Here is a 23,088-nt window from a genome sequence, read left to right on the forward strand (position 1 = left end):
CTAAGGGATTCTGATATTAATACTGCACCGCCTCGAATCTCACTATAAGTTACATCTGTTGAACTGACTTCTTGCTAGCATTTCCAAGGAAGTCAAGATGAAAAAAATAAAACCTAAAAACAGAGGGTCCAATACATTTAACAGGAATTTGTCAAAAAGAACAACAAAAGTACTGACTGTTAATTTTTTATTTTTGACCCTGTAACTCAGTTATTAGTTTGAAGCTAAACGTTTGTATGTCTTCATAAAATACTGTAAAGCTTTTGACTCTTAGGGAGTCAGGAGCTACATGACAGATATTATTTTTAATGACTTAGATATTTGCTGTTTACCAACCGTAAGTCTGCACAACAGAAATATTGTTCTGAAACACATTAAAATACACAAGTGAAAGATGACATCTGTAATGCATAAAACTGTAAGCAAAGCAAAACTGTTTATGTGAAAAACTGTAAAATATAATTTCAGTGTTCTTTTTACATTTCATAAGAGTAAAATCCTTGTAGGAGTAAATGTATCCAATCTTCTGACAGATGTGACAGATGTTTAACTTATTGTTGTTTACTTGTAGTGTACAATAAATAATCAAAAACACAGGATTATTCTGCAATGCTTCATTACTTCATTAATGTTACAAATGTTGAAAGGTAAAAGTGTTCAATAAAATCCTAAATATTGCAAAATGCTGTAAGAACTCAGTTCTTCTTTCGCTGCTTTAGGACCAGAGATGGGCAGTAACGCGTTACTCCGATTACTTTTTCAAGTAACGAGTAAAGTAAGGGATTACTATTGCAAAAACGGTAATTAGATTACCGTTACTTTCCCGTAGGAACGCTGCGTTACTGCGTTACTAAAACCGTGATTTTTTTGCGAGAATGTCTCATGACAGTGACGTAAGCAAGTGCGACATTCGTGACAACAGCTGTGTGCAGATCAACAATGGATCATATATCAGTGCGGGAGAGAGTATGAGCGTGCAGCGTTTAAAGCGTGGAAGTACTGACCTGACTTTGAGTTTGATTCCATAAAAAGTGACAAAAACATTAGCGTCCGCTGTGCGTGGGAAGAAAACTTCTTTTTACAGCGAAAAAAACCCCTAAACTTCCAAACAAGCACCGAGTGCGCAACGACGTAATGGGAAATTCACAGAGAAACTCGCGGATTCTTCCACTGACCGCCGCGGCACACCTGCACCAGGGCAAACCTCCGCCTACCCAACTCCTGCTTTACAGGTGAAAATAGAGCAAAAGGACCGCTGAGTCTTTGACTTTATTTATTTTCTGCTGTGTTTTACTTGCATCTATTTGAAAGAGTGAGTGTAAACACAAAAAAAAAATAATTATGTGCTGGAATGTGCACAAAATAGGTTTAAATATTAAACAAATTTCTTCCAGTCAGAGAATGTTGCATATAATTAAATTTTTGCTTGATGCATAAAGTTAAAAGATTAAAACTAATAAAACAAGTTTTAAAAAGGGACTTTTCCATTTGATTACATTCTGTATGATGGATTATGTAGAAAAAGTAGAATTGGGCTGAAAGAGCTATCGCTTTATCACCTATTCAGGTTGTAAATCGTGTTTTTAAAAAGTAACTAAGTAACTAAGTAATTAATTACTTTTGAAAATACGTAATCAGTAAAGTAACGGGATTACTTTTTGGGGGAAGTAATCAGTAATGAGTTACTGATTACTTTCCTCAAGTAACTTGACCAACACTGATTATTATAGTATATTCTTTTACCAGTCCAACAGATTTATGTTCCCAAATGGATCATTACAGCTTTTGCCACACTGGTCCACTTGATTGTCAAAGTGTATTAGCTCTTTATTATTTCTTTCTTTTCTTTACTTTGAAATTATTACAATCAGAACGGACAGGACTGGGGGATGGAAAAGAGAAAGATGAAGAAAAGAGAAGTTGGGAAGATGCTCAACAGAAGGAGATGGAAAGCAAAAAAATAGGAAAAGAGAGACACAGAGAGAGAAGACACTAAAAATCTGTTTGATCACCTGCTGGGAAAATAAAAACAAGCCAAAAAAAAAGGGAAATAACACAGTAGCAAAACCACAGCAAAAACCAACATAAGCACAAGTTATAGTAAATAATAAATATCTCTACATCCCGGAAGGGGCCTGATCGAGCCACAAGGGCCACCAGGAGTGAGCCAGTATATCCATATATTCTCCTCTCAGCCCTTCTGCCCAAAATGGCGAACAGAGAAAAGGGGTGTGAAGACCCCATAACTCACTCCGCCCACTCATTTGTGATGTTGCTGTCTGCTGTTCTAAAGTACATTTAAAACATGGGAGGGGTCTACTACTACTACTACTGTTACTGCTACTACTACTATTACTGCTACTAACACTACTACCAATAATAATAATACATTTACTTTAAAAGCGCCTTTCAAGAAACTCAAGGACACTTAACAGAATAAAACAAAAAGTAGAATAATGACAAATGGTAAATGGCCTGTACTTGTATAGCGCTTTACTTAGTCCCTAAGGACCCCAAAGCACATTACACTACATTCAGTCATCCACCCATTCACACACTGGTGATGGCAGCTACATTGTAGCCACAGCTGCCCTGGGGCGCACTGACAGAGGCGAGGCTGCTGGACAATGGCGCCACCGGGCCCTCTGACCACCACCAGTAGGCAACGGGTGAAGTGTCTTGCCCAAGGAAAATTTAAAACTGCTGGCTAAGGGTAAACGTAAACTCAGTAAAATTATAATTCACATCGGCAGTAATGATAACCGGTTGCGTCAATTGGAGGTCACCAAAAATGAATATTGAATCGGTGTGTAACTTTGGAAACAATATTGGAGTCTGTACTTTTCACCGGTCCCCTCCCCAGTCAGACCAGGAGTGACATATTTAGCCGCATGTTCTCCTTGCTGGCTGTCTGAGTGGTGTCCAAAAGACGATGTGGGCTTCATAGATAATTGGGAAACTTTCCAGAGGAAACCCGGTCTTGTTAGGAGAGACAACATTCCAAGGTTCAAGGTTCTTTATTTGTCACATGCATAGTTATACAAGTATAACACACAGTGAAATGTAGCCTGACACGCTCCTCGACATGTGCAAAAATTGGGGGGGGGGGGGGGGGGGGGGGGGGTGTAGAGGAAGAACATTATATATACCGTATATATATATATATATATATATATATATATATATATATATATACATATAGTATATACACTGGGTGAATGTGCAGTAGTAGCAGCAAGCAGGTGAATTCTGTACATTAATATGAATAGACATCTGACTATTTTACAGGAGACAATATAAACATATTTAAATTTAAAGGAATTTGAAATGTACATTGTGCCTGGGTTTAGAGTGTCTGGAAGAGTCCTGTCTCAGTCAATTATAGATGATGTGAGAGGGCGGGTGTGTGTGTTTAGGGCACGGATGGCTTGGGGATAGAAGCTCCTCTTGAGTCTCTCTGTCCTTGCCCGGATGATGCGGAACCTTCTACCAGATTGCAGAAGTTGGAACAGTTTGTTGCCTGGATGGGACGGGTCCTTCAGTATCTGCGCTGCTCTGGTCCGGCATCTCCTGGTGTAGGTGTCCTGAAGCGGGGGGAGAGCAATCCTGCAGCAGCGTTCTGCTGTACGGATCACTCTCTGGAGAGCTTTTTGGTCCTTCACACAGCTGTTCCCGAACCACGATGTCATGTTCTGTGTGAGGATGCTCTCCACAGCGCCTGTATAGAAAATCCTGAGGATCTTTGGAGAGACCCTGAACTTCCTCAGTTGTCGTAGGTGATACAGGCGCTGCCTAGCCTTTTTGGTCTGGACCTGAATGTGGGCAGCCCATGTCAGGTCTGAGGAGATGTGGACACCAAGATATTTGAAGGACTGCACCCTCTCCACTGGAGCTCCATTGATGATAATGGGCTTGTAGTCTCTGTGCTGACCCCTTCTGAAGTCCACCACCAGCTCCTTGGTCTTGCTGACGTTCAGCCGGAGGTGGTTGTCCTGGCACCACGATGCCAGATTCTTCACTTCATCCATGTAGGCCGCCTCATTGTTGTTGGAGATGGCACCCAACACCACTGTGTCGTCAGCAAACTTCACAATGGTGTTGGAGCCATGGGTGGCCACACAGTCTGAAGTGTAGAGGGAGTAGAGCAGTGGCGAGAGGACACATCCCTGAGGTGCTCCTGTGTTGATGGTGATGCTGTTGGAGAAGCACCTGCCCACCCTCACCACCTGAGTTCTGCCAGTGAGGAAGTCCAACACCCATGCACACAGATGGCTGTTAAGTCCCAGATCCCTCAGCTTTGTGAACAGTCTGCAGGGCACTATTGTGTTAAACACTGAACTGTAATCAACAAACAGCATTCGCACATAGTTACCCTGTTTCTTGTCCACGTGGCTGAGAGTGGTGTGTAGGACGTGGGCGATGGCATCCTCTGTGGATCTGTTGGATCTGTAGGCGAACTGCAGCGGATCTGTGGTGTCTGGGATGGAGGAGGAGATGATGTTCTTCAGCAGCCTCTCAAACACCTTCATTACTACCGAGGTCAGTGCAACTGGCCGGTAATCGTTCAGGGATGAGGGTTTGCTGTTCTTGGGCACAGGGATGATGGTGGATCTTTTGAAGCATGTGGGGACCACAGACTTCGCACAGACTTCGCCAGGGACTCGTTGAAGATGTAAGTGAACACACCTGCTAGCTGGTCAGCACAGCAGCGCAGCAGACGGCCGGTGATGCCGTCTGGCCCCGCCGCTTTCCTTGTGTTCACTCTCCTCAGTGCCGCTCGGACGTCATGCTCCGCGATGCTGGTCACCGGTCTCTCGCTGATGACGTCACTGTCCTCGGTAGTCAGGCGGTAGATAGCATTAGCTGCCTGGCTAACCTCGAAACGGGCGTAGAACCGATTCAGCTCGTTGGTGAATGCAGAGTCGGCGTTGATCGGCGCAGTGTCCCTGGCTTTGTAGTCCGTAATGGTGCGTAGTTCGTGCCACATACTCCGTGTGTCGCCCTGGTGGAAGCGGGACTCCATACGTTCCCGGTACCGGCGTTTGGCATCTCTCACCGCGCGCCGCACGCCGTATGAGGCCGCTTTGTAGGCGCTCATATCGCCAGTGGCGAGACCCGCGTTGTAGGAGGCGGTCCTGGCGTTTACTGCAGTGCGGATCGATCTGTCCATCCACGGTTTCTGGTTTGGGAATGTGGTGACTCTCGCAGTGGGGATAATCTCCTCCGCTAGCATATTGACGAAGCATACTGCTACTTCCGTAAACTCGTTGATGTCGACTGCGCATGCTCTGAACATGTCCCAGTCGACGTCGTTGAGTGTGTCCTGTAGCGTAGCTTCTTAGATGGAGCAGCTGTCATTTCTAGAAATTTATTTCTAAATAAAATTTATTAAACACATATTAAAAACATGACTATCCAGAGTTGGGATCAAGAAGCAGACTTGCAGTCTTACATGCCTCTATTCTCTCCTCCCAGCAAAACACCGACTTAAATGAGTCAAAACCCCGGAGTCATACTAACTATCAGAATCCTTGAAGCACAGGCCGAGTGCTATGAGATTGACTCTAAGATCACAACCTGATTAAAAACAGAATCTAACATAAACATTCTTGAGATTACGGGATGCCAAAAAATGTACTTTAAAACAAGATCTTCTTGTTTCATTGGGACAGTAAAGTCCCATAAGAAAGAATAGGCATACCTGTGTAAGAACAGGTATCACTGCTATGGAGTTTAATGTTTTACATGCAGACTCAGGGCTGCTAGTCTCCTCTCGGCATTTAAACATTGGTAATTTAGAAACTCACAGTTCAACAGCACAACACTGTGTTTCCTTTTTACATCAAACATTTCTTTCAGCCATCTGTTTTTATCAGTGGATACATGACTAACTTTTATTCAATAGCCACAAATTACACAAATCCAAGATTAAATATTTTATTTATCAAAGACATGTGATTACACATTCATCAAGGAGCTAAGCACAGTGTAAGAAAAACTTTATAAAGTAATAATAAATGTTTTATAAAAATCATATTCTCTGATGATCACATTACACGTGTCACATCTGTTTTTTGTTTTTTTCACTTTGGACTGAACATGGTAACGCCTGGACCTAAAATATCAGGGCTGATTTTTTTGTCCCAGTCCAGGCCTGCAGCCCTCCGTTAAGAAACCATGTTCTGATCTCATTTCCACATTGATACAACCAGAGGTGTGGACTCGAGTCACATGACTTGGACTCGAGTCAGACTCGAGTCATTAATTTTATGACTTTAGACTTGACTTGAAAAAATGTTCTAAGACTTGTGACTTGACTTGGACTTTTACACCAATGACTTGGGACTTGAACTGGACTTGAACCGGTTTACTTGAAAAGACTTGATATTTTACCCCAAATATAAAATTTAACATGCATATTATATAGAGATTGAAAATGTGACGTCATTCACGGGTAGAACCGCAAAGGATTCTGGGAACTCGTGGCAAGCGGTACTAGCGCACGCAGGCTTTCAATTAAAATCAGTTATACAGCGATAAAAAGAAACACAAAAATGTCAAGAAGCCGTTGTATTATTAACTGCAATAGCCGGTCGCATGACAGCCACGGGAAGCCGACGGGTAAAGAGATCGGTTGTTATCGGATTATGTCGTTGAAGAGAAATTGTTCAAGCCATGTTTCCGAAGTAACAAAGATGCGACGGATGGCCTGGATTGCAGCCATTCAAAGATCAAATATAACGTCCCAGAACACTCCAGCTCACAGGTTAGTCTGCTCCAAGCATTTACACGAAGGTCAGTGTTTTTTAGTAGTTAATGCGTCATTTTTCTTAACATAATTGGTGATATAGGTTACAAGCAAGTCTGGCGCTGAACAGAAATTGTCGCGCTATGCTCCTTTATTTATTGTGCATAAATAGTGAATTGTCCTGACATGATATTGCGTTTCGCTTCTGTTATTATGGTACATTGACAAAAACATATACTTTTATTCACAGGGTAAAACAGTTGTTTTGTATCACTAATTGCCCAGTACGATTACAGCATACAATATTGTTGTCACTGCTACATTTCTGTGATGCTACCAGAAATTATTTCCACTACTAATTAATTACCGTTGAGCTCAAAGGTCCTATTAATAAACGGTTAAGGAATGTATATTTATGACGACGATTTGTGAGACTGGTAAACTTATGATACGTACGATGGTCTTTCGTTCTACACGGTGCATTTCAAGGTCCTGTACCCATCTGTCGGTAAACTGTACCTGGGCTTGTTGCAGTGACCTGAAGTTACTAAACTTCATGAGTGTGTGCACTCACTCCAAGAACCGTATGATTATAAATATGCATATAAATATGCTACAATGAGATAGCTGACTTCATCTAACTAGCAAATGTTGTCCAGGCTACGTTGGTGATACAGTTTTTTTTTTAATGTGTATGATATTTTTGTCATGCGATTTTAAAGCTGGTCCTACAACCGCATCCAAGAATAACATGCAGCTTATCTCAGAACTGTCGGTGAAAATTATTCTTGGAGCTAGGTTTAATTGAGCTGCATTTTAAAGAGGTGCAATTTCACAATTTGTGTATATTTTCTAAGTTCACTATTTTGTCATGTGTTGAGAAAAACACAGATTTTAAAATTACATGGTCTAATATTTACATTTAGCATAACTGCAACATGCTTTTTTTCGTTGTTTTTTTTTTTTAAAAGACTCGAAAGGACTTGAAATTCAAAGTTTCAGACTTGTGACTTGACTCGGACTTTTACACCAGTGACTTGAGACTCGACTCTGACTTGCCTGACATTACTTGAGACTTGACTTGAGACTTGAGGATAAAGACTTGAGACTTACTTGAGACTTGCAAAACAATGACTTGGTCCCACCTCTGGATACAACCATGATGAGTTTATTTTAGTGCGCTTTCATTGAATCCGTTTGATCTTTATTTAAGGTCATTGGTTGGATACTTATCTGTAAAAATCAGAAACTCACTCGATCAAATTGTTAAGTGGTTGAGCAGGCTGATCCACAGCTGAGCCGAGCATCCCTGTACACCAGACCGTTACAGCAGTTTGCTGGTTTGATTTGTCTTGATGGCTCACACCTGTTGCATAGTGAGTTTCAGTTTCTACCTTCTGGGCAAAGGTTCCTGGTTTCAAAATGTAAAACATGGAGGTTTAAAAATAGCTTTGTTGTAGCAGCCATTACTCAGATGAACAAGTTATAGTTTGTTTGTGGTTGTATTAAGATTATGTGATGGATGGCTCATGACTGCAGAACAAATCTAGCTATGCATTCCCTCTGCTGGCCTTGATTTCACTCGCTGTGAGACATGGCTGATGATGAGGTCTCATTTGTTAGTGGAAATTATGTCCAGCTGTTTACTTACATGACATGAATTAAAAAATGAAAGATATGCATTGGAATAAGGAAGAATTTTGCTTCACTATGACTTTGAATTTAAGCTGCATATTTTCCTCAACCATGATTAAAAAATGTGTTGAAAGACAGAACTGGCCAGGTGTGTTGGTCTTTTTAAATATTTTAAAATTTAATTATTTATTTTTTTCATGGTGACTCATTAGAAGGAATGATGGGTCCAAACTCATGTGTGTTGTTATTTGTTTAATATTTGATGCTTTCAAGCAAACAGCAACATTAAAGTTAGAATAGAAAAGCAATAATCTCTGGTACTCTTATAAAGCTGACTTTGGACACATGCAGCATAAAATAAGGCACATTAGATAATAAAGTTGGACGATGCAAAGATCAATGTGGATGAAGTATGAAGTAAATCTGCTTCTGTGTATGAATCGTAAAGAAGTTAGTTTAATAAAAACCTCAGAGGCCAAGGGCAGTTTTTTGCACACTGCAACCCAACAATATATTTCCGGCTTCCACACACTCTGTCACAGACGGTGCTGGAAAAAAAAAAAGGAAACACAAAATAAAATATTCAATTAGCATCTTAATAACTGACCGACTGTAGCAACTCAGTATAACCATCACCTTTTTGCGCACTGAGCCATGATACAGCCTTTGCAGCCAGAAGCTCCCACTCGTCCTTTGCATCCATCTTGAAACCATGAAGCCAGATCAGAGCCAGAATGGTGGCCCACACTTCACTGCTGGCCTAGTGTATAGAATCAGAAGTCATGTAGTTAAATATTAAATTAAGTGAGGCAGCATGCAGATGTTCGTTAACATGTGTGTAATTTTGAAAATTCACTTTTGAAATCATTTTAATGAATACGTTACAAACACCCACTATTACTGTGTTATTATTTATTTAATAGCCCACCTTTTCAGGCTTTGACTTTTCCACCTCCTCGTTGGTCTTTCTCAGTGCAGCAGCCAGAGCTGGATCAAGCAGCCAGCAGCCAGACGCCTTCTGGAGGGAGACTAACTGTAGCAAAGGGTCTCTGAGTGGCTTCTTAGCAGGTGGAAATTCTTCATCCGGCAGTTGTGAAGAGGAAAATTTAGAGGAAAAGTTACATAATAAAATGCCCTTCCTGGGTGGAATTGAAAGCAATATTTAAAATAATGTGCTGAGTTAAGTAAGAAAATAGTTCTAATGATTTGGTTCCACATGTTGCAATATATGTGTCATATTTAGAGTTGTTATTATTTCTAATTGGGCAATTAAAAGAACAATATTTAACAAAAGACGTCAGCTTTGACAACCAGATATATTTCATAGCTTTTTGGATATTTGATGATTTCTTTTCTCGTGGAACCAGTTCCCAGTTTGGATTTGGGAGACACACACCCTCCCTACATTTAGGATTAGGCTTAAACCTTTCCTTTTTGATAAAGCATATAGTTAGCGCTGGATCAGGTGATCCTGAATCCTCCCTCAGTTATGCTATGTCTAGGCTGCTGGGAGATTCCCATTATGCATTGAGTATTTCTTCTTCAGTCACCCTTTTCACTCCCTATGTGTTTATACACCTCTCTGCATTGAATTATTCTTCCTCTCTGGCTCTCTTCCACAGCGTGTCTTTGTCCTGTCTTCCTACCCTCACTCCAGACTGTCGCAGCAGATGGTGACACCTCCATGAGCCTGGGTCTGCTGGAAGTTTCTTCCTGTTAATATGGAGTTTTTCTTTCCCACTGTCACCAAAGCGCTTCCTTATATGGGGTAATATGATTATTGGGAGTTTTCTCTGGATTTTTTTGTATTATTGTACCTTACATTATAAAACACCTTGCGGCAACTGTTGTTATGATTTGGCCTTATATAAATAAAATCAAATTGAACTGAATTTAGTTATGGCATCTGACAGTGGACTCCTCTTTGTTCTGCTAGACAATAGTATTGTATTGTTCATAACAGTACACATATTAAAGGAAGTGCACTACAGTAGTTTGAATCATATGTATCCACATGTATCTAACAGATTCTAATTTGTGATTGTAAATGATGAGTCTTCTTGACATGCACAACTTAATTACTGAATTCTACCAGGTTCTGTCCTGGGACCAATACTTTTTGCGTAATACTTGCTTCGTTTAGGCGGAATTATTAGAAAACAATTAATGCATTTTTATCACTTTGCAGATGACCCTCAGCTTTATTAACCATGAAATCAGAAGACACAAATCAACTAGTTTAACTACAGAAATGTCTTACAGATATTAAGGTCTAGGTGTCAGGAGTAGTGTCGTGGACGAGAGAAGGAGGACCCAATCGCCGGACTCACAGGCAGGTAGGTGAAGGTGGATGTTTATTGCCGAAGGAGTGAGCATACAGTACAGAGGGAGGAAAATGGCTGGCTGGCTGGCTGGCTGACTGACTGAATGAACGAATGAACGAACAAAGGACTGGCTGGCTAATTGAACATACAGACGACACTAACATCAGACGTACATCAATGACACGACAGTGAATGAGTGGAAACAGAGGGCTTAAATACACAGACTGATGAGGATGATAATGAGAGGCCGGTGAGTACACAGCTGAACATAATCTGGCTAATGACACGAGACGAGCTGACACAGGAAAAGCAGGAAGTGAGAACATGGAAGTGGCAAAATAAACTGAACATGAACAAAACTGAAAACACTGGGTCACCGACCCAGGAACCCTGACACTAGGTAACTTTTAATAAGTCCTAAAAAACCTAGAAACATGGTGTCTAACCAGACACTTATTTTGATGGTATTAACTTGGCTTCCAGTAAAGTGTGGGAAATTTTACCAGGATATGTCCTTCAATGCACATATTAATCAAATATGTAGGACTGCCTTATTGCAATGTGTCTAACAAACAAAAACATTATGTGTAAGAGTGATACTAAAAAATTAGTTTATGTATTTATTACTTCTAGGCTACACTATTGTAATTCATTATTGTAGATCACTTTTAAAAATGTCTGAAAAATCCTCAGTTGATCCAGAACGTTGCAGTGAGAGTACAAACAGGAACTATGAAAGACAGAGCATATTTCTCTCATATTATCTTCTATTCATTGTCTTCAGAATTTAATTTAAAATCCTTTCCTTCATATAGAGTGAGGAGAACTTTCAGTGAAAACATTCCTTTATGATAAAGCTCATAAGTTTGGGCTGAAGCAGATGACTTTGAACAATCGCTTAGCAATGCTGCAATAGGCTACCGGGGGGCTACCTATGATGTTTCTGTTTATTATTAGGAAAAATGAACCACGCTGGCTGTCTCTTTTATAGTTTGCCACACACTAAAAACAACAATTAAGAGTACAAAAGCACCAATTATACATAAAAAAGAAGTCAAAACAGATACCTCCATCCATGCTGTACAAACAGCAAAAATCCATGAGACATCTGTCTTCTGTTTTTTCAAAGGAAACACAACAGTAAGCACACCAGATATTCTTAGTTCTATAATTCTAATCCAAATGCAAACAAAATTAAAACATGTATCTTTCATTGCACACTAAATTCAGTAGCAAGGTTAACTGATGTGCAATCTCATTGCACTTGTCTGACTGGAATTGAATTATCTTAATTGCTCATGTGTAGCATGCCAGACTAAATCTGTCTGTATCCACCGTCACAAGTGTAACTCAATTAACTTGCAGTAATCCCAATACTGACTAACTACTAGAAGACAAAACCAACCCTAGGCAGTACTGAAATGTTTAAAATCATCCTATATACTTTACAACAAAATAGTTATTTGCAGATAAAATCTCTAATAGCCAGTTAAAAATAATAAATTAATGCTTTAATTAAACTATTTGAGAGAAAATCAATCTTTACACATCCTTACACAGCCTGTAACTGGGGTTTTCCTGGTGTGATAGACCCCAGCCTCTATGGATCTTGTGCTCAGAACTTGTTCCTGTGGTGCCATGATTAGTGCCTCTGTGCTGTCTTTCAGTCCAGCTTTGTCCAGCCCCTCGTTGAAGTGCCTGATTTCGATGTCAGCCACTTCCTCTATCTGCCAGTTGTTCATACTGTGCAGGGGACTGTCCTTCCATGATAGTTCCTCCTCTTTCTTTGGTTTCTGCTGCCTGAGGTATTCACTGAGCACATGGTTGGTTTTGGCCATCTTCTTGGTGTACTCGTGGATGTTCGTTGTCTTATCCTGGACTGTGGTACTGACACTCAACAGTCCCCTGCCTCCTTCCTTCCGCTTAGCATACAGCCTCAGGGTGCTGAACTTGGTGTCAGAACCATCCATGCAGGGTCAGGAGTTTCCTGGTCTTGATGTCAGTGGCTTCTATATCCTTCTTTGGCCAACTTATTATCCCAGCAAGGTACCCGATGACCGTCAAGGCCTAGGTGTTGATAGCCTGGATCTTGTTCTTACCATTTAGTTGACTCTTCAGGACTTGACTGACCCTCTGCAGGTACTTGGTGGTTTCAGCTTTCCTAGCAGCCTCTCCACGGCTCCCATTTGCCTGTGGGATCCCCAGGTACTTGTACCTGTCCTCTATGTCTGCAATGTTGACTTCTTGTAGTTCGATCCCCTCAGTTCTGACTACCTTCCCTCTCTTTGTTGTCATCTGATTACACTTCTCCAGTCCAAATGAAATTCCTCTGTCACTGCTGTATATCTTGGTGGTGTGGATCAGTGAATTGATATCTCGTTCACTCTAGGCATACAGCTTGATGTGATCCATGCACAGGAGGTGGCTGACAACTGCTCCATTCTGTAGTTGGTATCTGTAACCAGTATTGTCAGTGATCTCACTGAGGGGGTTCAGGTCTAAGCTGAACAGCAGTGGGGACAGATCATCCATCTCCTTGGTAGATCCCGCACCTGATGGTGACTTGTGCTATTGGCTTGAAGTTAGTCTCTAGTGTTGTTCGCCACATCCACATAGAGTTCCTGATGAAGGCTCTTAGGGTCCTGTTGATCTGAGCCATGTGCCTACTCATCTTTGCCGCTATGATGCCTGAACAGAAGCTTCCATGTGGTAGGAATGCAGGTTATGTCCAGTAGTTGGATGGGCCCAGTCCCTTCTACAAACAGCTACATATTTACATAGATGTACAGATGTGTCATTTAGGTTTTACTTACCTGCTTCAATTTCCTCAAACATCGCCGCGGAGTCACACACTATAACGTAAAATAGAGTCAGTACATTTCTTAAGAATTTGTTAAGGAACACTAACTTACTGATTTGTTGATATACAAATACAAAACAATAGTATAAAAGTATGTAAATGTTCATCACTGTCACCTTTCTAATCAGAATCTTGATTTCTTGTAACAAATATTTTAAAGTCAATGTCATTTATTGCTTTTGGATCATCTGAACCTGACTCAGACATTCTGCTCTTAAATTTATCATCGTACTCTTTTTATTCACATTCATCTGTCTGACAAAAACAGATTAATATTTCATCTTAACATGTAATGTCTCCACATCATACTACGTTTCTGGCTTCCGAGAGTCTTACAGCAGGTTAGAATATTACTACAATATTTAAACTGTATTTAAATCTACATGTTGATAAACACCACCTATATTTAATCATTCAAGTTCAGACACATTGGCTCATTTAAAGGGTCTTTTTCATTATTTTTACTCTTTTGTGCAGTAGAGAAGAAAATGGCTCTTTATGGAAGGAACTACATGATCACATATTTAATATATTACATTTCTAATTATTTAATAATTCAAAAAAGTTAGTTTCACAGGAAGGAATTGCAGCTTGATTATGACGCTAATATGGAAATGTTGGGAAAATTAGACATTTCATTTGCTGTTTAGATCAGTACGTTTATGGCTTCTGAGGTCATTATCATGACCTGCAACTTATCATAAATGGTAGTAAAAAATACCCCAAATACAACAACTGGGAAAATAAATACTGCAGCAACTGTGCAGTGAATGTTTGACATTTAACATTTCAAATACAAATATGTTGGTTTCTTTGTTTTTATTTTAGAAATGCACATGTGTGTAGATGTGTGTTGTCACTCAGCTTCTACTTACTAATCGTGGATGGAGCAGCCCTGACCGCTATGAAAAAAAAAAGTCAGGTTGAGGGTGAACATATAAGAGAGAAATAAAACCTGGCATTACCACACCGTTGATCTTTAAAATGTATAAATCAACCTTAAACAGGTTGAGGTTATCAGGTGAAGACTTCACTTTGTAACACAGCACATTACAAAGGCTGTCACAGCAAATACTGCAGCTATTTGCATACAGTATTCAAATGAATTCATCCTCTATACGGTTGCCATTTGCCTGTGGGATTTCCAGGTATTTGCAATGTTGCATTCTCATAGTTTGATCCAATCAGTCTTCTTTACTATCTGACTACACCTCTCAAATCCAAATGACATTTCAATGTCATTACTGTATACCCTGGTGATTGGTGAATCAATGTCTCGTTCACTCTTGGCATACAGCTTGATGTCATCCATGTACAGGAGGTGGTGTGACGATTGCTCTGTTCCATAGTCGGTATCCAGCCAGTCTTGTCAATGATCTCACTGAGGGTGTTCAGGCGTATGCAGAAAAGCAGTAGGAACAGTGCATCTCTTTGGTAGATCCCACACTTGTTGGTGACTTGTGCTTTGGGCTTGAAGTTGGCCTCTACTGTTGTACACCACATCCCTATTGAGTTTCTGATGAAGGCTCTTAGGGTCCTGTTGAGCTTGTATAGATCTAGGCATTACAGGATCCAGCTGTGGGGCATCGCGTCATAGGCCTTCTTATAATCAATCCAGGCAGTGCACATGTTGATAAGCCTAGTGTTGCAGTCTCGGGTGACTGCTCTGTCAACCAGTAGCTGGTGTTTCGCTCCTCTGGTATTCCTGTCTATTCCTTTTTGTGCCCCACTCATGTATTGATCCATGTTCCTATTCATCTTTGCCACTATGATGCCTGACAGGAGCTTCCATGTGGTACTGAGGCAGGTTAACGGCCAGTAGTTGGATGGGACTGGTTTCTCCTGGGGGTCCTTGGGAATCAGGCCTTTGTTTAGCCATTACAAGTGTCATTGACTAGTAGCTGGTTCATTTGTGCAGCCAGACGCACATGGAGTGCAGTCAGCTTCTTCAGCCAGCCAATTTTACACACACGTGTGTGTGTGTATGTGTGTGTGTAGAAGTACTTGTACTGTGTTTGCAATGGTAAAAAACCTTGAACTCCCCGAGCGAAACAGGGGAACGATAGTGTGCGGTAGGGCTGCCACAATTAGTCGACTAGTCACGATTACGTTGACTATCAAAATCGTTGACGAGTAATTTAATAGTCAGCGCGTCGTTTGAAGCTTTGTAAGATCACAAAAGACGCAGGAATGAGTAGTAGGATTTAAGAGTGTAATAACGGACTGAAACAAAAGATGGCAGCACTGCATGTACAAGGATGCCAGCTGCCGTTAAACCCCGAAGAAGAAGAAGCTGTGTCCCAGAATTCATAGCGCAGCCCAGCTCAGTTTCCAACAATGGCGGCAGCTAGTTAGTTTTATTATTACTCTTATTATTCTTTCTGGGTCACAAAATAAACGTTTAACATATATCTGCTCAGTTTATCAAGACACCACATATTTTCAAAAGCGCTCCGACGTTTTCGGAGACGTCTGTTACCCACCAGCTCGATAGCTAGCGGGGGGGCAAGGCTCACTAGCGCCGTGAGAACACCGGACTCCCTGCAAATTGTTTTCAAACCCACCGCCGTCTTTCACTACTCAGGTTAAACATACATAAGTCACTTAGATAACTTTAAAATGTTATTGTTTGGCTTTTTTTTTTGTATTTTATTTGTTCCTGAGTAAATCGGTTTGGCTGAGGTTCAAGTTATAGTTTTACACAGCTGAATAAACGTCAAGCAGACAACTGATTATCAGAAGTGTGAGATACTCGAGAATATACTCCGGTGTCCTGTTATATTTTAGATAGCAAGGAGTTTATTAAACTTCACCGAAACAATCTGCAAATTTCATTAAAATTTAACAAACTATCATCTTGTCTTTATTTTTAGTTAGCACAGACCTTAAGCACTCAAAGCTGTAAGCTAATGATAGTTATATAAGAGCAGATGCTGTTGGTGCAATAAGCTGTAGTTTTACGTCCAATGGATGATGATCTGATTAGTCGACTAATCGCAAAAATAATCGGTGACTAGTCGACTATCAAAATAATTGTTTGTGGCAGCCCTAGTGTGCAGCCACTAATAAGATAAGATAAGATTTAAAACAAAGATTTAAGCACCAAATAGGGTAAATTGAAAATGCCATTTGAAGTCTCCAAATATAGAGCTTCTCTTTTTTATGTAATATACATATAAATTCCCCACTAGTTTTGAGGGCAGTCTAGCCTTCAAGCTCAGGTGCTTTACATAGTATCTTTGCTGTTCCCAGGACTGTGCTCTTCTGGACAGAGAGCTCAAATAATGTTCCTGGGATCTGCTGGAGCCACTCACCTATCTTGGGGGTCACTGCACTGAGTGCTCCGATTACCATGGTTATTATACTAAGTCCTATAAATCTAACATAATAATATAATAGCTCTGTCTTTGGTCAGCAATTTCCAAGGCATCAGGTATGGACAGCTTGCTATACTACTTAGGCATCCCTGTCTTCATCACATCTTTCTGCAGCTCTGATAGTTGGATTAGTTCCCTCCATAATGCCTTGATCTTGGCCTCTAGACTTCTGGTACATGTACTGCTCCTGGTGGCTATTCATCTTGTAGACAACCATCTCACCGATAACTGCTGCCGTGGTGTAGATCATTTAGTTGATTTCAGTGATGGTCACAATAGGCATTGTCTGCACTGCTGCATTCGTATCTTCTAATAGACCCTCAGAGTGTACTTCATGTAATCTTGATAATCAGTCACTGAGGTCACGTTTCTCAGCTTCACCATGAACCTATCTTTCAGAACCACCAACAGGGGCGAGAGGGGGATTTTACACACACACACACACACACGTATGCGTCTAACACTTCATGAGTACTGTGTGTGTGTGTGTGTGTGTAGAAGTACTTGTACTGTGTTTGCAATGGTAAAAAACCTTGTACTCACCAAACGAAGTACAGGAACGATAGACATCAGGCACTGATAAGATAGGATAAGATAAGATAAGAATGCCCCAAGAACAATATGAAGTAGATAGGATTGCTAATTATTCATGTTACTTGGAATATCTCGGTGCAGAAGAGGTCCTTGAATCTCCTTGTTGTTGTCTGAATTGACAACAATGAAAGCAGTGAAAGAACTGCTCACTCCTGATTGGACACTCAGCTGCACCACCTTCTTTTTTACTTCTTCTTTTTCCTGATTGTTTTCTGCTTCCATCTCTAGCAAGCAAATAAGAGTCCGAGCAGCTAACCTGTGGACTATTAAGCTACAGACAAGAGAAAATATTGGTATGGTGACATGGTCACAATTACCATATCATGTAATTATCATGTTACATGCAAAGTGAACTATTGTAAAGTTATTATCTAATAAATCCAGTAGATTAACAGCTCATTTACCCAGAGTCTGCTGCAGGTCTGAGACTGAAGTGCAGCTGGTTCTCAGAGGGATGACCTGCCAGGCTGTACTTCAGCGTCACACAGCCCTCTGCTGCCTCTGAGCTCTGACACAGAATTACAGTGTCAAATCAATTTTATCTTTTCAAAACATGACAAGCATAAACACAGAGATCTACACTGTGAGAAGATGCTGCTCCTACCTGTCCAGTGAGCTGGGCATAAATTAGTGACCTTTGACCCTGGAAAAGTGATGTGATTGGTGGAGAGAGTACAGTGATAGTGGATCCCTTTGGTAAATCCCATGTAACAGAAACATCTTCCACTGCTGGTTGCAGAGAAAAATGCAGTGACTGCATCACCTGATGAGTACAAAAACTGAAATCATATCTTCTGTCCAATTTTTTTTTTTTTTAAAACACAAATCATTTTTTGCTGTAACTCTTATGAGTCATTGTTTTACTTTTGGTTGCATCCTGTCAGTCCCTGTGATGAACTGAGCGTGACCTCCTCCTTCCTTGGCCACCCCATTGATGAGAGCAGAGCTGGCCCCTTCCCCAATCCCAAAAGAGAAACACCTGCAACACAACAGTTTTCTCTGAGTACACAGAGGACATGTTGGACATTCTGGGAATTGTGTAGATGTAGTTGTTTTTTTCTGGTTTGCGAGAATACAGCAGTTGTTTTAAAAACAGACACACTTGGCATATAGCACATATAATCACATTTTTTTGTTTTACCTGTGGGAACCTGAATTCTTCTTCACCAGATCGATCACTTCTTTGGTGTTCCCCACCTCTCCATCAGTAAAGACAAACAGCTAGAGAGGAGAGTTTACACACAGTTTTTCAACTGCACAAGCTGAAACACAACTCTCTGATATGTAATCAAGTATGCAGTCAGTAAACTGTTTTAACAAGTAAAAACAAAGAGAAGAAGCTTTAAGCAAGAGTGAGAGGAACAGTAGCCACTCAACAGATCAACTCATGTATAATTAGCAGATTATATGAGACTGATACAGGGCTTGATTCATGGTTAACTTACATGTTGGAGTAATGAATGAGAAAAAAGAAAGACTAAAGAATGACATTATTAAAGTGTGTGTGTGTGTGTGTGTGTGTGTGTGTGTGTGTGTGTGTGTGTGTGTGTGTGTGTGTGTGTGTGTGTGTGTGTGTGTGTTACCTGTCTAGGCTGAGTGGGAATGCAGGGCTGGCTGTAAATATGTTTGAGCGACTCCAGGATTTCTGTTCCTCCAAGATCAGCCTTCATCTGCTCAACTTTCTTCAGAGCCTCCTCCATGGTCTTCTCACCATACTCTACACTCTTACTGCCATGAGAAACACATAAATGAGATCAAACATAACCTGGAGTTTTGCAGAATCATCCAAAGGCAACATGTTGACTAACAGCAGGGAAGATATCTTATCACACATTTACAGTGATATCACTGAGATCATATGAATATAACTCACGGGAAGATGTGTTCATAACTGGACCCAAAACTGTAAATGTTGAAATAGCAGCCCATTGGTAAGCTCTTCAACAGGAGCAGCAGAGTGTCCTTCAGGGAAGAGGGAGAAGATGATGAGGCCACTGTGTGAGAGGAACAATTTAAGGAAATATTTTGTAACACTAACACCACATCATAAATACCTTGGCACTGCTGATCCGAGTTTCCTTCTGCTCAGTGTTATTCGTAGCACAGTCCATACTTCCAGATCGATCCATTAAGAACACAAACTCTCCACATGAAGCCGTTGAAGACATCACAGACTGGGGGAACTCAGGGTACAGACTCACCATCACCACTGGATCACCCATCAGAGAGCCTGAAACACATGAAAAGGACAGAAAAATGTCAAGTTTACATTTCATAATAGCTCCAACACAATTAACTATTAGATTGAAGAAGAACAATTTTTATTTGCAAACTAATGACTTCACTTATTTTTCACTCACCCGGCTCAGCAGAGGCCTGTCCTGCCTCCACCACAGCAGTGGGCTGGTGGGCGTCTTTGTAATAAATCAGCAGTTCAACATCTCTGTCAAACTTGTGTCCTGTAGCCAGCTTGACCTGCACACCACAAACACATTCATATTTATTCATCAGTAACACGTAACAACCACACACAGCAGACACATCAGCACTCTACCTACCGTGGCCTGGGTTTGATCAGTGTTGAGGTACTGCAGAGGGTCCAGGGAGCAGTTGGACTCTACTTTAGAGACTGGACGAGGAGAGGACACTCGGGCAGAAAAAGACAGACTGTAGGGCACCAGAGAGGCTGGAACAGAAGTCACCTGGAATAATGGATCTTCACTATCTGCACACAACATCAGGTTATAAATGCTGTAATTAATGAGGCATAATATAATCAAATAATTTAGGCTGTAAAGACTCTGGTTCACATGGTAGTACAGATAAAATGAGGAAAATAAGCATTTTGCTCAATATAAACAAAACTACTTTACAGCTGTTTTAATTCAAAACAATGAAAAAGTGACAGAAAAGGAATAACTTGACTTTTATGACCTATGGATGGAATAATGAACCATATCGGTAACAAAACACAAACATCATTTTTTGCCTATTCCTTCTTCAGAAAAAACCAAAAATCTGTTAGGGTGATATAAAATTTCATGTCAGCGAGAATTAAATAGTGTTAAGTATATAAACCTCTTTATGATCTAACTTTTGGAAAAAATAAGGGAAACTCCATATAAACACACTCAGTTAAAACCATTTACTGATATAAAATCATGACGAGAGGGAGAGTCTGTGTTTGCACACTGCATCAACCTACTTCCAAAAAAAATTAGAATCTGACAAATGCAGTCCTGTCAAAACTAAACACACCAGTTCCAACAAGGTTTTATGAGGTGTTTGTGCTGATTGGTTTGGTTTTCTCTGACTGTGATGGTCAATCAGTCAAATATCTCCAGTTTTGGGTTTGTTTGTCATCTTTCAAGAAGTCTTGTGATTGGTTCAGGTGCAACTTTGAAAACATGCTGCCATTTTCTTTTTGAGAAAAGAAGTTTTCTCCTGCAACCCCTAAAAAATAAGCCACACTTGTTCAGTCTTATTCTAATACCTCGAAATCTAACATTTGATATGCTAGCTGAGGCCTGTAGAATCTGAGATACAGCTTTTGGGCTTTTTGTAATTTCTCTGAGGATGCACTAAAGCTTTTCACTGGACTGGAACATTTCTTTTTCACAGCTTTTTATATTTGGTAATCACAATGTGATGAGAAGTGAATCCTTTTTCTTGCAGAATATCAACTTGAAACTTGACCTAATTATCTTCCAGATTTTTCGCACTGTATGTGTTTTCCTGTATGTGGCAACAGTTTCATATCTGGTTCTGTGTTCACACCTTACAGTAACTGGCAAAGTTGGAAGACGGTTTTTTTGTGTGTTCTGTCAGTGGTGTGAAGGTTGGAAGGTGGTTCAAGACTTTCACTGATATAGTTGAAGCATTTCTGGTCCAAGTATTCTGAAGTTGTCCTACCCTGAGGTTGGTATCGAGGGTTGAGCACAGCAGGCAGACAGAACCTCAGACCATCATCAGCCTGCACAGCCAGCTCAGTGACGTACTCCAACCTGATGGAGGCGCTCTCTCCTGGAGGCAGACTGCCCACACGCAGAGAGAATATATCTGGACTCTGATCACTCTCCTCCAATAGGAAGGCCTGCTGACCGGAGCTCAGAGCATCATCATACTCCTCACGAGCCTGAAGCACAGGTGACACATGTCAGTGACATTCACTGCGTTTATTTTGAAGCTCACTTATAATCAGGTTATATTTACTGTCCAGCTCACCTTCTGTTTCTCCTTCACCTCAGCTACAATCTGCGTCTGTCCAATCTGAGCGCTGAAATGACAGACAGCAGCATCTCCAGGCAGAGGGAAGACAAAAACAGCCTCTAATGGTTTGTCCTCCTTGTTCTCGTAGTTCAGAGTGGAGACCACTGTAGCCACATGGTCCCTCACCTCCAGCTCCACCTCAATGCTCTTCAGAGGAACTGATAGAAAAATAATATTAGAATAAATACAAACCATACATCAGGGTATTATTATGTGCCATTACAACAACAACAAAATCTACATTTGAAGTTGTTTTAATTAACTTCTTTTCCATCAGTACCTGGTTCCTTCTGAAGAGTTAGCAGACCACAGCAATCCATTATCTTACCTGTAAAACAAGAACACTTAATACTGAAACTTTTACACTTTACAAATACGGAACATTCAAAACATATAGCCGCAGTCTGAAATAACGGGTATGTCGACCGTGGGAATAAACGTTCTCCGTTAACTACTTTCTTTTTTAGGCTCTGTGCCTAAAATAAACCTTCATCAAATAAAGGAATCACTGTAAACATGGCGCTTCTGGTCTATTTTTAACCGAAACTCGTAACACAAATTGCTCCTGACCGATTTATGTTTTGAGTACAAGTTACTTTGGTGACGTAAGCAGCTAAAAGGGGAGTCACTGACGGGAACAGCTCGCTGACGCATTAATCAGAGTTTTTTGTAGAGGCCTCGGGTTTTGTTGCAGTCTTGTTTATTATTATAACCAGCCAAGCGTCCCTCTGACCGTGACTTTCACTTTCACATTAAACATGCCGTCTGTTGTATAATCCTGTGGACTTTCTCCACTGCATGACTGTAGACACACATAAACAGTTAGTGCGGAATGTCTGTGTGACAGCACCCACATGACAGCGATAAGCTTTCAGGTTTTCCTGTCAGTCCAGCTGCTTAAATAACGGACAGACTTACCTCAAAGAATGTACTGATGTTTCCGGTACAGTTTTACTGCAGCCCCCTCCTCTAAATACGTGAAGAATGGTGTTAAAACACGTAATGTTTTCGCTAACAACACTGACCTAACTGAAACAACACACCGGGTATGCTCGATTTTCTTGTACGAGAGCACCCAGTGGCGTAGTGATGTGTCGGTCGCGAACGAAACGGCTATAAGAGCCGATTCTTTGAAGTGACCGACGCGAGCCGACTCCTTATTGGGAGTCGTGGATTTTTCCCCCTTCTCTCACCCTCTGGCACTTTTTTTTTTGCTTCACTCAGCACGTGAGCCTTGTGCTTTGTGCTGGGAAGAGGGGGGAGGGGCGGCAATAGCACAGG

At 40.9% G+C, this 23,088-nt stretch overlaps 2 protein-coding genes across 2 annotated transcripts in view; both read right to left on the minus strand.

Annotated features, from left to right (window-relative positions):
* Window positions 1-8,771: 8,771 nt before the first annotated feature.
* Window positions 8,772-22,981, minus strand: LOC113035906 (von Willebrand factor A domain-containing protein 5A-like). Its single transcript, XM_026191770.1, has 21 exons — window positions 22,726-22,981; window positions 22,088-22,135; window positions 21,763-21,965; window positions 21,451-21,673; window positions 20,097-20,263; window positions 19,899-20,013; window positions 19,593-19,768; window positions 19,412-19,500; window positions 19,122-19,266; window positions 18,680-18,759; window positions 18,403-18,517; window positions 18,143-18,301; window positions 17,943-18,046; window positions 17,601-17,809; window positions 17,488-17,520; window positions 14,443-14,469; window positions 13,521-13,559; window positions 11,775-11,822; window positions 9,312-9,460; window positions 9,020-9,143; window positions 8,772-8,931 (listed from the first exon to the last, which is right to left on the minus strand). Exons 2-21 carry the CDS (start codon window positions 22,125-22,127, stop codon window positions 8,852-8,854), a joined length of 2,325 nt encoding a protein of 774 aa, XP_026047555.1. The 5' UTR covers window positions 22,128-22,135; window positions 22,726-22,981; the 3' UTR covers window positions 8,772-8,851.
* LOC113035905 (von Willebrand factor A domain-containing protein 5A-like) overlaps window positions 20,141-23,088 on the minus strand; it is a 32,670-nt gene continuing 29,722 nt past the window's right edge. The window contains exon 24 of the mRNA XM_026191767.1: window positions 20,141-20,158. The gene's annotated coding sequence lies outside the window, so the exon portion shown is untranslated. The remainder of the gene's footprint in view (window positions 20,159-23,088) is intronic.

The sequence above is a fragment of the Astatotilapia calliptera genome, chromosome 14 (genome assembly GCF_900246225.1).
Source record: "Astatotilapia calliptera chromosome 14, fAstCal1.2, whole genome shotgun sequence".
NCBI classification, from domain to species: domain Eukaryota; kingdom Metazoa; phylum Chordata; class Actinopteri; order Cichliformes; family Cichlidae; genus Astatotilapia; species Astatotilapia calliptera.